Consider the following 13432-nt stretch of genomic DNA (forward strand, 5'->3'; position numbering starts at 1 on the left):
GGCCCTGCTTGGCATTACTAATTAACGTATGTTTTTATGGGCATAACATATATTGTATATATATGGATACATATTATTATTAATAAAGGATAGAATAAAATAAAAAGTCCATATATGGTCATTCCCAGAAAAAGAAAAAAACCTTTTATGCCCATACATGGAGATTTCTGATTTCATAAATCCCAGGCCGAAAATGAGAATGTTAGGGTACCCCCTTATGCCCATATATGGAGATCCACCGGCATCAAACCAAGGCCCTAACTCACCAAGGCCCTGCTTGGCATTAATTACATACGTTTTATGCCCATATATGGAGATTCCTATATTGTCAATATTAAGGACATTATTAAGGACTAGAAGCTGGGCCGCCCTTCGGGCGGCCCAGCGTCTAGTCGGCGACCTGGCCAACTCGGAACAATGTAAATAGGGAATGAATGCCCCGCCCTTTAATGCAAACCCCATTATACCTGTTGTCATAGGACCCGTTTTGACCATCTGTTTGCCTGTGTCCATTTATGCCCATATATGGAGATATATAGACGCTGGGCCGCCCTTCGGGCGGCCCAGCGTCTAGTCGGCGACCTGGCCAACTCGGAACAATGTAAATAGGGAATGAATGCCCCGCCCTTTAATGCAAACCCCATTATACCTGTTGTCATAGGACCCGTTTTGACCATCTGTTTGCCTGTGTCCATTTATGCCCATATATGGAGATATCTGTTATCTGTCTGTCTGTCTGTCTGTCAGCGTCCATTTTATGTCCATATATGGAGATCACTGCAGATATAGTTCTGGGTCCATTTTATGCCCATATATGCCCATATATGGAGATATCTGTCTATTTGCGTCCATTTCACGCCCATATATGGAGATCTCTGAATCTGTCTGTCTGTGTCCCTTTATGCCCGTATATGGAGATCTTTGTGATTCTGCGTACATTTTATGCCCATATATGCCATTTGCGTCCATTTTATGCCCATTTATGGAGATCTCTGTATCCGTCTGTCTGTGTGTCTGTCTGTGTCCCTTTATGCCCGTATATGGAGATCTTTGTGATTCTGCGTAAATTTTATGCCCATATATGCCATTTGCGTCCATATAGTTCTGGGTCCATTTTATGCCCATATATGCCCATATATGGAGATATCTGTCTATTTGCGTCCATTTCACGCCCATATATGGAGATCTCTGAATCTGTCTGTCTGTGTCCCTTTATCCATTTTATGCCCATATATGGGGGCATTCATTTTATGCCCATATATGGAGAACGCGCGTGCCCGTGGGACGAACGGTTCTCATATGGGGGCATTCATTTTATGCCCATATATGGAGAACGCGCGTGCCCGTGGGACGAACGGTTCTCGAGATACGCGGATTACCTACATACATACACACTCACAGAGATTTTTTGTTGACTCATGTGGCGTACGTGATGTCAGAGCCTTTTATGAAGTGATGTCACAATGAGTCAGAGCTTTCGCCGATTTCCTCAGAAACAGCCTGATGTCAATAATCAACCCCGCATAAGGAGATTCCGAACGTTTCGCGCCGGTTCGGGAAAACCGCGCGTCGGGTCGGGTCGAGACCCGGCACTGCACTCCGTGCCGCGGCGGGGAACGCGCGTGCCGAATCTGAAGCCGGTGGGACGAACGGTTCTCGAGATACGCGGATTACAGACACACACACACGCAGAGACTTCTCGCATTTATAGATAGATATGTTATCAATATTAATGACATATATGGGAGGCGTGTTCCTCCCTCCGCGTCAGTGCCCACATCCTAGGTGGGGTTGGCGATAGGGCCTTTCTGTGTGGAGTTTGCATGTTTCCCCGTGTCTCCTAGGGCGTCGCAGCCGAGTGTGATCTTCAAGCTCACAACGGTTGCATCTGCGACGCGACGTGAGCTTGTCTGCTAGCTGTTAACCGGAAGTGTCCCGCAGATAATGCTACAGTAAAGTCTTGCAGAAACAGATGGATACTATACTATACTATACTATACTATACTATACTATACTATACCTCATGGTTTATTTAATTATCAAGATCCCTGATAAAAACTGTTATGGAATTAAAACAAAACTAATACATTTCTCCATTTGATAAAGATATGTATTTTGAAAGTTTGCAATGGATGTCTGTATGTATACAGTAGATGTACTGTACACAGAGTTTTTAACTGTGGCTAATTCTACCAAAGTCATGAAGATTGTAAGTGTAAAAATAGGAAATGAACACATTTTCATTGGAGTCATGGCACATCTGGTGGCTTGTTAAAGGATCTTGACACGTCCATTTCTACACTCTCAGAGTTAAGTTAAAGCCAGGATTGTGCTGTGTACTGTCACTTTGATCATATTTCAGTCCTACCGCTAAGTGTTATCTGACCGGCTACAGAGGCAAAGTCCCACACTACTTGTTCAATGTAATCTTTGCAAATACCCTTGCATTCAATGAAGCTTGAGAGGGTTTACCCGTGTAAACCCTCTCAATTTCTTCCAGCTGCATGTGCCCATCAGTGCATTTAGCCAGGCTCTCACAGAGCCTCGTGTAGAACATATTAAAGCTGTCAAACACATGCTTTTAAATTGTGATTAATCTAAAACCCTTTCTGTAATTATGCATACTGTATGCACAGCCATGTTTGTTTTCAACAACGGCTTCAATGGGCAACTAGTGCAGTCCTTATTGAAGAACTGAAGTTCTATACTGATGTCAAAGATGATATTATATAGTCATGGAAACCCATCCAATGGAGTTATTAATTGGTCTCTTAATTATTGTTGTTGTTTTACAATTTAACCCATTAAAGTCCTGAGGCCGATTCTACAAATGCATTCTAAATCCGTAGTTCTCAAACGTGAATGTGTTTGGCCACAAATTCAAGTCTAATCTCCATGGGGTGAGTAATCGATAGGAAAAAAAAGTCATTTTGGGGATGAACCATCCCTTTAAGCTTTTTCTGGACAAATTATTAACGAACAAAAAAAACATAACAAGTTGAAATATGGAGATACAAGGTTTCTGGCCAACAGTGACACCCTCTTATTGTGAGCGCGCAACGTCCACGACACAATTCTAAATGTATCCAGCCATGGTGTCTAGTGGCGGCCTTCTATTTAGAGAGCTCTAAGCTGTTTATGATTTATTCAATGCTGTGCTCCGCTTTATGTCAAAGTGCCAATTTGCACAAAACATCAAGGGGGAGGGAGGACTATGTTTACTGATAAACATGATTTTAGTCTTTCTCTTTGATCTGTTAAGACATGTTTTGCTGCGACATAAAGGCTGCAATTAAGCTCAGTAGGCCTATTGCTGTCATTTCAACATCTATTTTGGGGAACCTCTATTTCAAAAGATCTTTATTATTATTATTATTATTATCTTTTTTTTTTCTTTTGTGGAGTGGTGGGGGCATCAAACATGTTTTAGAATCAAACTGCCAGTGTTTGGATGTAGCTAACTTCGTATAGTGTGTTGTATTTCTTTTGGAAACATTAAAAAATAAGAAAATAAACGAATTGCTTAACGACCCGCTCCCCCACACAAATATTTCGGTTTGATTAATGTCTTGAATGTGTTGAAGCGTACCCATGACAATTCTGGTCGTTTATTGTGCTATGCATGTCTCCAAAGCATTCATATAATCTGGTTCTCTTGTCGCCTGGTAAACCATCCTGCAAACATTTCTTGACATTTTCATGTCAAGGAACCCCAAATGTCATTGTGTTTGGCTGCGGACCCCTATCTGTAAAGATGATGTGCCAAGGACCCCACAAGAAAAGATTTGTGTACACCAAACATTCTTTTAATAAATAAGTAGCAGATCTACAAGCTCACAATGTGTCACATCACAATGCGTTGTGGATGCTTGTGGAGCTCGCTTATTGGCTATTTGAATAGCCAACATATGTATGTATAATATAATTCTGTTTGGAAGTTCTCACTTTCTGGGGGATTAAACATGTAGGGACAGTTACTATGAAGACCTCCACCGGCTGTCTGGCCCTACTCTTATCTCTGGCACCGTTGCCCCTAATATCTATGCCAAACTTTGCACACACACTCCTTGGCTGGCAAACCACAACCTCCGCCTCTGATTTCTCACATGCCCCTCTTCTAGCGCCACCATGAGGTTGCTAAACACTCCAAGTGGTCTAAATATAGAATTCACCTGAAAAGGTGAGATTCACCAGCCCTACATGTAGCTAGTTCAACTGAACATGAAAGATAACAATTAACCTTGTAAATGGCCAAACTTGGCTTCTTTTGAAGTTATCCTTATCTTGCAAAAACATAATGAGAGACAAAACTTGCTGTTTGGTGTTTTGAAACTTACAGTACAGAGTGTCCCCACTCCCCAGGGTTGTTTTACCCAAATAAATGAGTTTATTCTGGGCCTTATGGTAGTGCCGATTAAGATCATATGTGTGACTTTGCATTAACACATACAACAGACCTGCTGGCAGTTCAATGCCCATACTGTATTACAGGGGTACCCACACTTTTTTGACTCAAGAACTTATTTTAAAATGGCCAGCTCGACAAGATCTACCCACACATAAAAGTGTTCTCCCATTGCTGAAAATAATAACAAAATGTACCAGGGTTTTGGAATAGTGGTGCTGGCATTACATAAGACAAACACTCTTGGAATGGGACATAGTGGGGTGGGGGAAAACACATTTTATGACTTTGTAATACTTTATAAAACTAACGGATGTAAAGTTTTAGACATTTCTAATAATTAGCAATTGTTTTTTAACACATATCAACTATTCTGGCCGGGGTTCCCTGGCACATATTTTCAGATGGGGGTCCATGCCCAGATACATCTCGTTTTAGAGGTCAAAAAGTGTGAGAACCACTGGCTTAAAGTATGGGAACTGTACGTGTTGAAGAATTAGCTTGACTTCCCTTGCAGCTCTGTGTGTGTTTACGATGTGTCTGCGCGCGTGTGTACAACTTTATCGGCTCCATTTAAAATGCTATGAGGTGTTTTAATTAAATAGACTAAAACGTTTGTCACGCCGACACAGAAATGCCAGTGTCGTGTTTTTAAATAAAACTATCCTTTGGCTCTTTCACAGCTTTGTGCTTCTTGTTAAATTACACACCGGAGCAACAGCGACGTGCGTACTCTTATTGCCTTGTAAAGTGCATCTCAGAAACTACTAGTGGCTGACATACACAACTTCATAAAGATATTTAGGAATGTTACTGCCTAAATCTCATGTGTCACAAGCAGTGATGGAAGAAGTACTCACATCACATGTTTTACTTAAGTAAAAGTATCAATACTGCAAGCAATGTAGATATAGAATGTATTACAAGTCCTGTACTCAAAACGCACATGAGTAAAAGTAACAAAAGTAAAAGTGCTCATTGTGCAGAATGTCCATCTTCACAAGTTAAACATCTTTTGAAAATAGCCGATCCACAAGCTTCAGGGATGAAGTGGTTAGTGTGTTTTGTGGAGTAAAAGTACAATATTTTCCTCTCAGATGTAGCGGTGTAGAAGTAAGTATTGAAAATTGTAAATACTGTTTTGTAATAAATTAAATTCTAATGAAGAAAAAAAAATCGTAAGGACAGCACTTGAGTACATCTACTATGTAGTTACTTTACACCACTGGTCACAAGCTACTTACAGCCTCTCCAGCTCTAAGAATGGTGATCTCCGTCCGTCCGTCCGTCCGTCCGTCCGTCCGTCCGTCCGTCCGTCCGTCCGTCCGTCCGTCCAACCTCGTTGGTTCCAAACAGTGTAGCTCAAGAAGTTAAGAACTACTGCAACGCATCTCAAAAACTACTGTCAGATAGATTACCATGGACTTATTTTGTGTGCACATCCTCCATACCCCCCAGACAATTCTCCCATACTGATGTTGGAGACCCCATGACCTTTCCTCCAGATTTACACTTACACACAAGATATATGGACATCTAATTAGTCAGATTGCCATGAAACTTGCTGAGCGCATTCATGCTTTCCAGAGTGTGTCTGGATTTTGGTGACCCAATGCCCTATGTTCTTGCTAGCACCACCCATCCTTATAGGTCAAAATGCCCAATTGCATGCATGGTATGGTATCTCAGAATAGACTAGATGGGCAGATAGCCATAAAATATATTACTTAGTTGGGTGTAAGGAGTAGCACAGCCTCTAGGCGCTGCTAGTGAGGCTTTTAGTGTTTTATATTGGTTTATATTCATGTCCTGACCTGACTATTATACTAGATAATTTAACAGGTGGCTCTGTGTACATACATTATGTATGTTAGTATAAGAGTGTGTGTGTGTGTGTGTGTGTGTGTGTGTGTGTGTGTGTGTGTGTGTGTGTGTGTGTGTGTGTGTGTGTGTGTGTGTGTGTGTGTGTGTGTGTGTGTGTGTGTGTGTGTGTGTGTGTGTGTGTGTGTGTGTGTGTGTAAAGGTCAAATGGATTTGTAGGTCTGTCATTAAACCAATAATCCATTTATCACAGCTGGACACAGGTGCCTATTTAAATAAGTGGATATAATGTATGTACGTGTGTACATGTGGATTCAAGTATCTGTGTGTGTGTGTGTGTGTGTGTGTGTGTGTGTGTGTGTGTGTGTGTGTGTGTGTGTGTGTGTGTGTGTGTGTGTGTGTGTGTGTGTGTGTGTGTGTGTGTGTGTGTGTGTGTGTGTGTGTGTGCGTGCGTGCACGCGCATTAAAAGGTCATATGTGATTAGTAGAGAGGGGCAATGGGTTTCTTAATACGGTATTAATCCATTTCACACTGCAGGGCACACTGTATACACAGATGATTTGTGTGTGTGTGTGTGTGTGTGTGTGTGTGTGTGTGTGTGCCTTTTTGCTGTTGAAGCTTTGGCCACACAAGGGTTGAATTGAAACTTGCTGTGTAACGCTGTTGGTGAATTATCTGATAGTTCTTTATACCAGCTGATCTTAAACTATTTTCAGGTCAAGGTTTTGACCCACTGTTGAAGACATGTATTATATAATAGCATCTACTCTCCACTCCACAATGTGGGCAGAGATTAAAAAATAAAGAAAATGTTGCAATAATATATTTAATATATGAGAACAAAGGGGTTCTACAGCGCGCCTCAGCCTAGTCTGGTGCATCACAGGAGCAGCGACAGATGTATTCAGAGGAGAGAGACACTAGAGACAGACAGTTCAAGCCCTTTATCCAGTATAAGAAGTTAAAGTCGACTGTTGTTTCAACGCTAATGCGTCTTCCTCAGAGTCATGACTCTGAGGAAGACGCAGTTTGCATCATACTAGTTCAAGTTCAAGTTTTATTAGAACACATCATTGCATAACAGTATGAATTTTGATGCTATTTTTGAAAAGTCGTGAAAATTTGCAAATCTTTGAAAATATGTATTTTTTTAAGCGAACATTTGCAACTCAAATTTTGCTTCTGGGGCCTCCCTGGAACTAAATATTTTGAGATGGGGGTCTGTGGCCAAATACATATCATTTTGGGGGTCCTTCACATGAAAAGGTTTGAGCATCAGTGACATAGAAACATTTGAAAGGATTTGAAATATTCAAAAACTTGCACGAATGTTCACGATTTAAAAAATAAATAGCAGATCTACAAGCAGTGCGGCACTCAGTGCCGAGCTTGTATATCTGCTATTTTCCAATAGTTAAAGCACCCAGGGCCCAGAATTTGGTGCGACACCTCTGGCATCACCAGCCCTGAGGGCACCGGGCGTGGGGGGGGAAGGAGGTCAGAGAGGTAGCGGGGAGCTTGGTATGTTGAGGGCCTCGTACAGTACGTGGGTGCTGTTCAGTACTTTTAAATGCTCCTTCTTTGACTGGGGGCCAGGGAAGGTCATGGAGTACCCGTGTGATGTGGTCTCTGGATGGGGTTCTGGTGAGTAGATGGAAATAATGAAATAATAAAAAAGGAATAGTCAAAGAATAGCAGCGGCATTAAAATAAAGTTGGACTGTTTGGCCCCATATCTCTTAGGGTGATTGAAGGTGTTGTGTTCAAGGTTCCTACTCTTAAGTTATACACATCTGTCTGTGCCAGACAGTGTCCTTGGCATTGCTTAACACAGTCCCAAACAGGCAGTCGGGTGGCAGGTGGTGGGTATTCGTTCCAAAATGTTTTGTAATTTTTCCTGGCTTCAGGGGGGGGGGGCTTGATGTGCCCTTGATTCTGTGGCTACGAAGACATTTGAAACAGTGGTTGGTTGGGATGGCTGGCATCTTTGATACGCCTGGAGAGTTTTGACGTTTGGACAGTACATTTCCCCTTGATTAAAGGGATAAATATGTCTTCTTCAGGTGAGAAGATGAGCATACTTTGAAAATGCCACTATTTAGGCAATTTTCAAAATATCAAGAGCCGCGTCTCAAGTCCTTAAATAATTCCTATTTCCTTCACTTGTTTCCTATTTCCTTGTATGTTAGTCCCGCCCACCTGGGAGTTGGCCTATCACCTGTGATGTTGTCATCAGAAATGGCCAATGGGACGTCCCCTCTTCTATATTTCCTCAATGGGAGGGACTAACATACAAGCAAGGAAATAGGATTGATTTAAGGACTTGAGTAACCAATGCCATCGAAGATGTCTAGAACACCCATCTATGTATACTGCTCCCACATTGTTGCTCTCTCTACCAGCAGAGGTGAGTTTCAGACTTGTAACTGTTTGAAGATTGCCACACGCTAAGATCTACTGTATCTCTCTCTCTCTCTGTCCCTCTCTTTCCACAGAGGCTAACGTCCAATCAGCAGTGTCTAGAGGCTACGTCTCTGGTTTGTTGAGATTTTACGAGGACTGGAGCAGTAAGGACACTGAGCATGTCGCCCTAGCGATCCGCTGTGCGTTGCTGCGCTGCCTCCACGAGCTGACTAACAGCACTGCAGGCAGACATGCTTTCGTGACCCATGGAGGGATGGGCCTCCTGTATCAAGTTACACAGGTACACTTCATCATTTCCATTCTCTCTCTCTCTCTTTTTGTTGCTTTTTACCCCTTCTCATCAATGTAGTCGTCATGCCAATCGATTCCTCCCCACACACACATCTCTGTGTTGTCGCTGCTGTTGTATCCTACTGACTCGCCTACTAGTGAGGAGCCCCCACCGGGAGGACGTACAGCCTTCCCTCCACCGAACACGGGCCAATTGTGTTCATGTAGTAGACGCTTGACAAGCCACGGTGGATTCGAATCCACAACCTCTGCAGTGGTGGTGGGCAGGCACTTTGCCACTGTGCCAGCCAAGCTCTTTTTCATTCTTTATCCCAGAGCCGATGCAGACAGCATCGTATCCATTCTGTCAGTCCTACTGATTGCCACGTCGCTTTAATCTGCTTCTGTATTACATAAGAATAAAGAAGTGACAAAATGAAGAAAACGACAACCGAGTCTCTATTTAAGCTACTGGGACACGGATTTCTAGGATGCTTTAGGGGGCAATAGAAAACAAAACAAAACAGGGGGATTCTTTGAAGCTAATGGATAGGGGTGAAGAATCAGCACACTTCTCAGTTAACCGCACGAACCACAGCAGCGATATTCTGGTCAGAATGCCAGAACATTCAGAGAAAACAGGCCAACATTTGGCAAAATTATCCAATGTACAAGCTCGCAATGCTGAGCTTTTAGCTCGACTATTTTCGGTGAAGAGATGGGGTGTATATTGGGGGGAAAAGGAGGAGGACAAAAATAGACCCCAAAGGGACCCTGGTCAACAAAGTAATTATATTAGGGTTTAGGTAGTTAATGAACAGGATCAGAGGGGTGTTTACTGCTCTGGGGGGTGCAGATCCAGTAAGCACTTTTGCTCTTTTTAAACTTTGAGAGCTGGATGTAGCTCTGAAGTGCTGGCATAAAAAAAGCAACACATGCAGCCTCCAGCCTTTTCTGCCTCTACGACTACTCCTGGCGGCGTGACTCCAATATCCAGCTCTACTTTCATCAGCGCTCTCTCTCTGTGTCAGTGAATAATGTGAGCGTATATAACCCAAGGAGCCGGCAGCCAGCTTCTGTGCTCCTGAAGGTGATGTAACAACAACAAACGTTGAAACCATGAGGCATGCTGCTGTCGTTCCAACGATGGTGGCACCGTATCTGCATCACTGCAGCGTGTTCTGCAGGGGCGCGGGGGGGGCTGTCTCAGCAAGGCCCGGGGAGCGGAAAAAAGCCTTTCAACTCTGCCTAGGGAAGCTTACTACAGCACTCTTGACATCAAGCTCCAGGTCACATACAGTGTAGCTACTGTACCTGGCATCTACAAGCTACACAGTTATTTCTGCTCAAAAAACTATTGGGACTTGTTTTAGAACTGACCTCCAGGTGTTTCCTGTTTACCTGGGCCCGTCTCAATGTACTGCCTCTTGCGTCAAAATAATTATTTTAACTTCAGGGATGTGCAGAGAGTTATGGGGGTCCTTGAAATTAAAATGTTTGTGAACAGCAGAAGCTTCCTGATGTATTCCTCACCAGCTTGTATAGGAATGTCACTGCATTGATGCTAATGCCGTTGTGTGAGTTCACTTTGCTCAAATGGAAGGTGCCACACTGCAGCTTGTCAATGTGGCTGCTAGTCTTCATAATGCAATCCAGGTCTTAATGTTGAAGGTCAGTCAGCCACTGGAGAACTGCGGCGAGGCGCTTCTGTCTCGCAGGCGTTTCTGATGACATTGACATGTTGTTTTACGGTTGCATCCGCTTGTTTGGTTTGCAGACCTGTCTGTTCACCAAGGGCCTGGAGTCTTTGGTGGATCCCTCTGTCCAGCTGATGAGGAAGTGCTATCCTAAAACCGCTCTCCCGATGAAGTCGGACGTCTCCGTGTACTGCTTCGAACTGCCCCGGAAGTCAGGATCCGCCCCCGTTGTCCCCGAACCGGGTGAGTCACCGTGACTATAACGTCTGTAGCGGTGGTTCTCAAACATCTTTGGCTCAGGTCACCCCTGTAAATAATGTTTTCATCCATGGCACCTCTGAATTACACGCTTACTTTACAGTACCTTACGATTATCTCATGGTACGTAAATATGTAAATATTTCCCCCTAAGATACAGCATGTATTTTGACCGTTTAACCACTTGAACCCCAGTATCCCTATTCTGGGGGGAATGGCAGAAATGGCCGATCTGGTGTAGATCTAAAAGAAAATGCGCCAAGTACAGTGCGATTATAAGGGTCTAAGTGGTTAAACTGAAGTGCTATTGATAAATTCCAAAGAGGTTTGGTGTAGAGGGCAGGCTAAGTACATAGTGAAAGGTCTATTAAGTATTGACACTTGACAGTTCAAGTGGTTAAATATCTGGAAACACAAATTGACATGAATCCAACATACACTGATGAGTGTGCTGTCAAACCATGAAACTATATGGAATCTACGGAAAGGTTGTGGGGGTCCCCCTTCATCTCTCTCTCAACTAAGTGGTCCCTGGCCTGAAAACGTTGAAGACCCCTGCTCTACTCACTTACTTACACACGCTTGTCGTACTCACTCGTACACCCTCACTGTCATGAGGCATGAGGCACACAACACAATTATGCATGACTTGGTAAAGTGATGAAGGTTGAGAGCCTGAGGTGTTGAGTGTCAGCTGACCAGTAAACTTGTTGTTTATCATCTAATGAGCCTGGCTCCAGGAGCTATGGAAATCTATTATTCATTATTGTGGATCTCGGACTATAAAAAACCTGATCTGCGGAAAGGGGAAGAGATTCATTACAGAAAAATAAAAACCGCAACTATATCAGAATTTAGTTGAATCTCTGTCATCTTATGTCTACCTTAAACAACTTCTTTCTTTCTTTCTTTCTTTCTTTCTTTCTTTCTTTCTTTCTTTCCTTCCCCTTCTCTCTCTCTCCTCTCTCTCTCTCTCTCTCTCTCGCGCGCGCGCGACATAGTCGATTCAGAAGGCTGCCCTAGAGGTCTAGAGAGACCCTAGAACTAGGGGGAGTTTTTTGTTGCCAAAAAAGTTAGAAAAAGTGCTTACTCAGGGTGGGATAATGTCGTGTCTCTGCTCTATAGTGTCTTGAGACTACTAGTACTTGTCAGACTTTCTTCCATCTTTCCGGATAAACTTTATTTTGCCGCGCTGCTCCTTTCACAGTTTTGGTGACACACACTTGGGCCATATGTCAAATCGACCGGCTTCATCGGCACTGGTCCGCTTGCATTTTTCTATATACGTTACGTAGTTTCATTTATATTAATGTATTAGTACATTTTTTTTCTCCATTGACTTAAATGGGAAAATGCAAAAATTACACTTTTCCCAAATATGGAGCTGACTGACATCAGATGCTATGCCTTTTTCCCTTGTCCCTCCTCCCTTTCATCCTACCTTCATCTTTTGGTCATTTAATCTTCCTTTAGTCTTTCTATTCCAGCTCATTCATGTTTCATCATCACACAGCGTTGCTACTGTAGGTGTAAAGCTCTCCTCAGTAAGACTGCAGGTCTGTGTGTTCAAACACACTATGGTGCTGCAGTTCAACCCTGCGTGTGTGTGCGTGTGGTGCGTGCGTGCGTGCGTGCGTGAGTGCGTGCGTGCGTGCGTGCGTGCGTGCGTGCGTGCGTGCGTGCGTGCGTGTGTGTGTGTGTGTACTGGGCAGTGGTGGCAAGTAAAAGTCCGGAGTTAGAAATGTACTTGAGTAAAAGTATGAAAGTGCTGGCATGAAAATGTACTCAAAGTACCAAAAGTAAAAGTACAAAACGTTTGAAAATAGCAGATCTACAAGCTCACAAGGCTTCGCGATGCGACGTGTTGTGAGCTTGTAGATCTACTATTTTCAAATAGTCTAGCTATATAATAGGGCTAAAGTTGTAAATGTATGTTTTATAATATAATCATTTATATTTGCAAAGCAACTAGTAACTAAAGTTTTCAAATAAATGTAGTGGAGTAAAAGTACAATATTTGGATCCGAGATGTAGTGGAGTAGAAGTAAAAGTATTGGAAATTGGAAATACTAAAGTAAAGTACAAATAACTCAAAAGTGTACTTAAGTACAGTATTTAAGTATATGTACTTTAGACCACTGGTACAGGGTTGTATGATTTCAATGCGCTCTTCTCTCCAGCTCTCATAGGAGACGTGCACCTATCGTAGCCCCTCCTCTGAGAGAGTCGACTGTATCTCTAGTATGAAATACTGGAGGCTCCATCCTGACCTTCACTTCCTGACTCACAGCCACTCACAGGGCTTATCTATGATTACCTTGACAACCATTTCTTAACTGGCTGAAAGGAGGGGGTGGAGGGGGGGCAGAGAGAGAGAGAGAGAGAGAGAGAGAGAGAGAGAGAGAGAGAAGAGAGAATGTGATTGAGTGAGGTGGAATGTGATTGAAAAGGTGGAAGATTGATAGACAAAAAAATAATAATCTTGTTTTTTTTTGGGCAGAATCTTTCAGCGTTCATGTCAAAATAAACATGTTGAATTGGAACTAGAAAATGGACT

At 42.9% G+C, this 13432-nt stretch overlaps 1 protein-coding gene across 1 annotated transcript in view; it reads left to right on the forward strand.

The window, feature by feature from the left end:
- agbl1 (AGBL carboxypeptidase 1) overlaps positions 1-13432 on the forward strand; it is a gene marked incomplete at both ends in the record, with an annotated part of 227131 nt that overhangs the window by 84052 nt on the left and 129647 nt on the right. Inside the window, 2 exons of the mRNA XM_080737125.1 lie at positions 8722-8930; positions 10698-10860. Coding sequence (XP_080593251.1) covers positions 8722-8930; positions 10698-10860 — 372 coding nt within the window. The remainder of the gene's footprint in view (positions 1-8721; positions 8931-10697; positions 10861-13432) is intronic.

This window comes from Nannobrachium achirus (assembly GCF_963921795.1).
Source record: "Nannobrachium achirus genome assembly, chromosome: 11".
Classification (NCBI taxonomy): Eukaryota; Metazoa; Chordata; class Actinopteri; order Myctophiformes; family Myctophidae; genus Nannobrachium; species Nannobrachium achirus.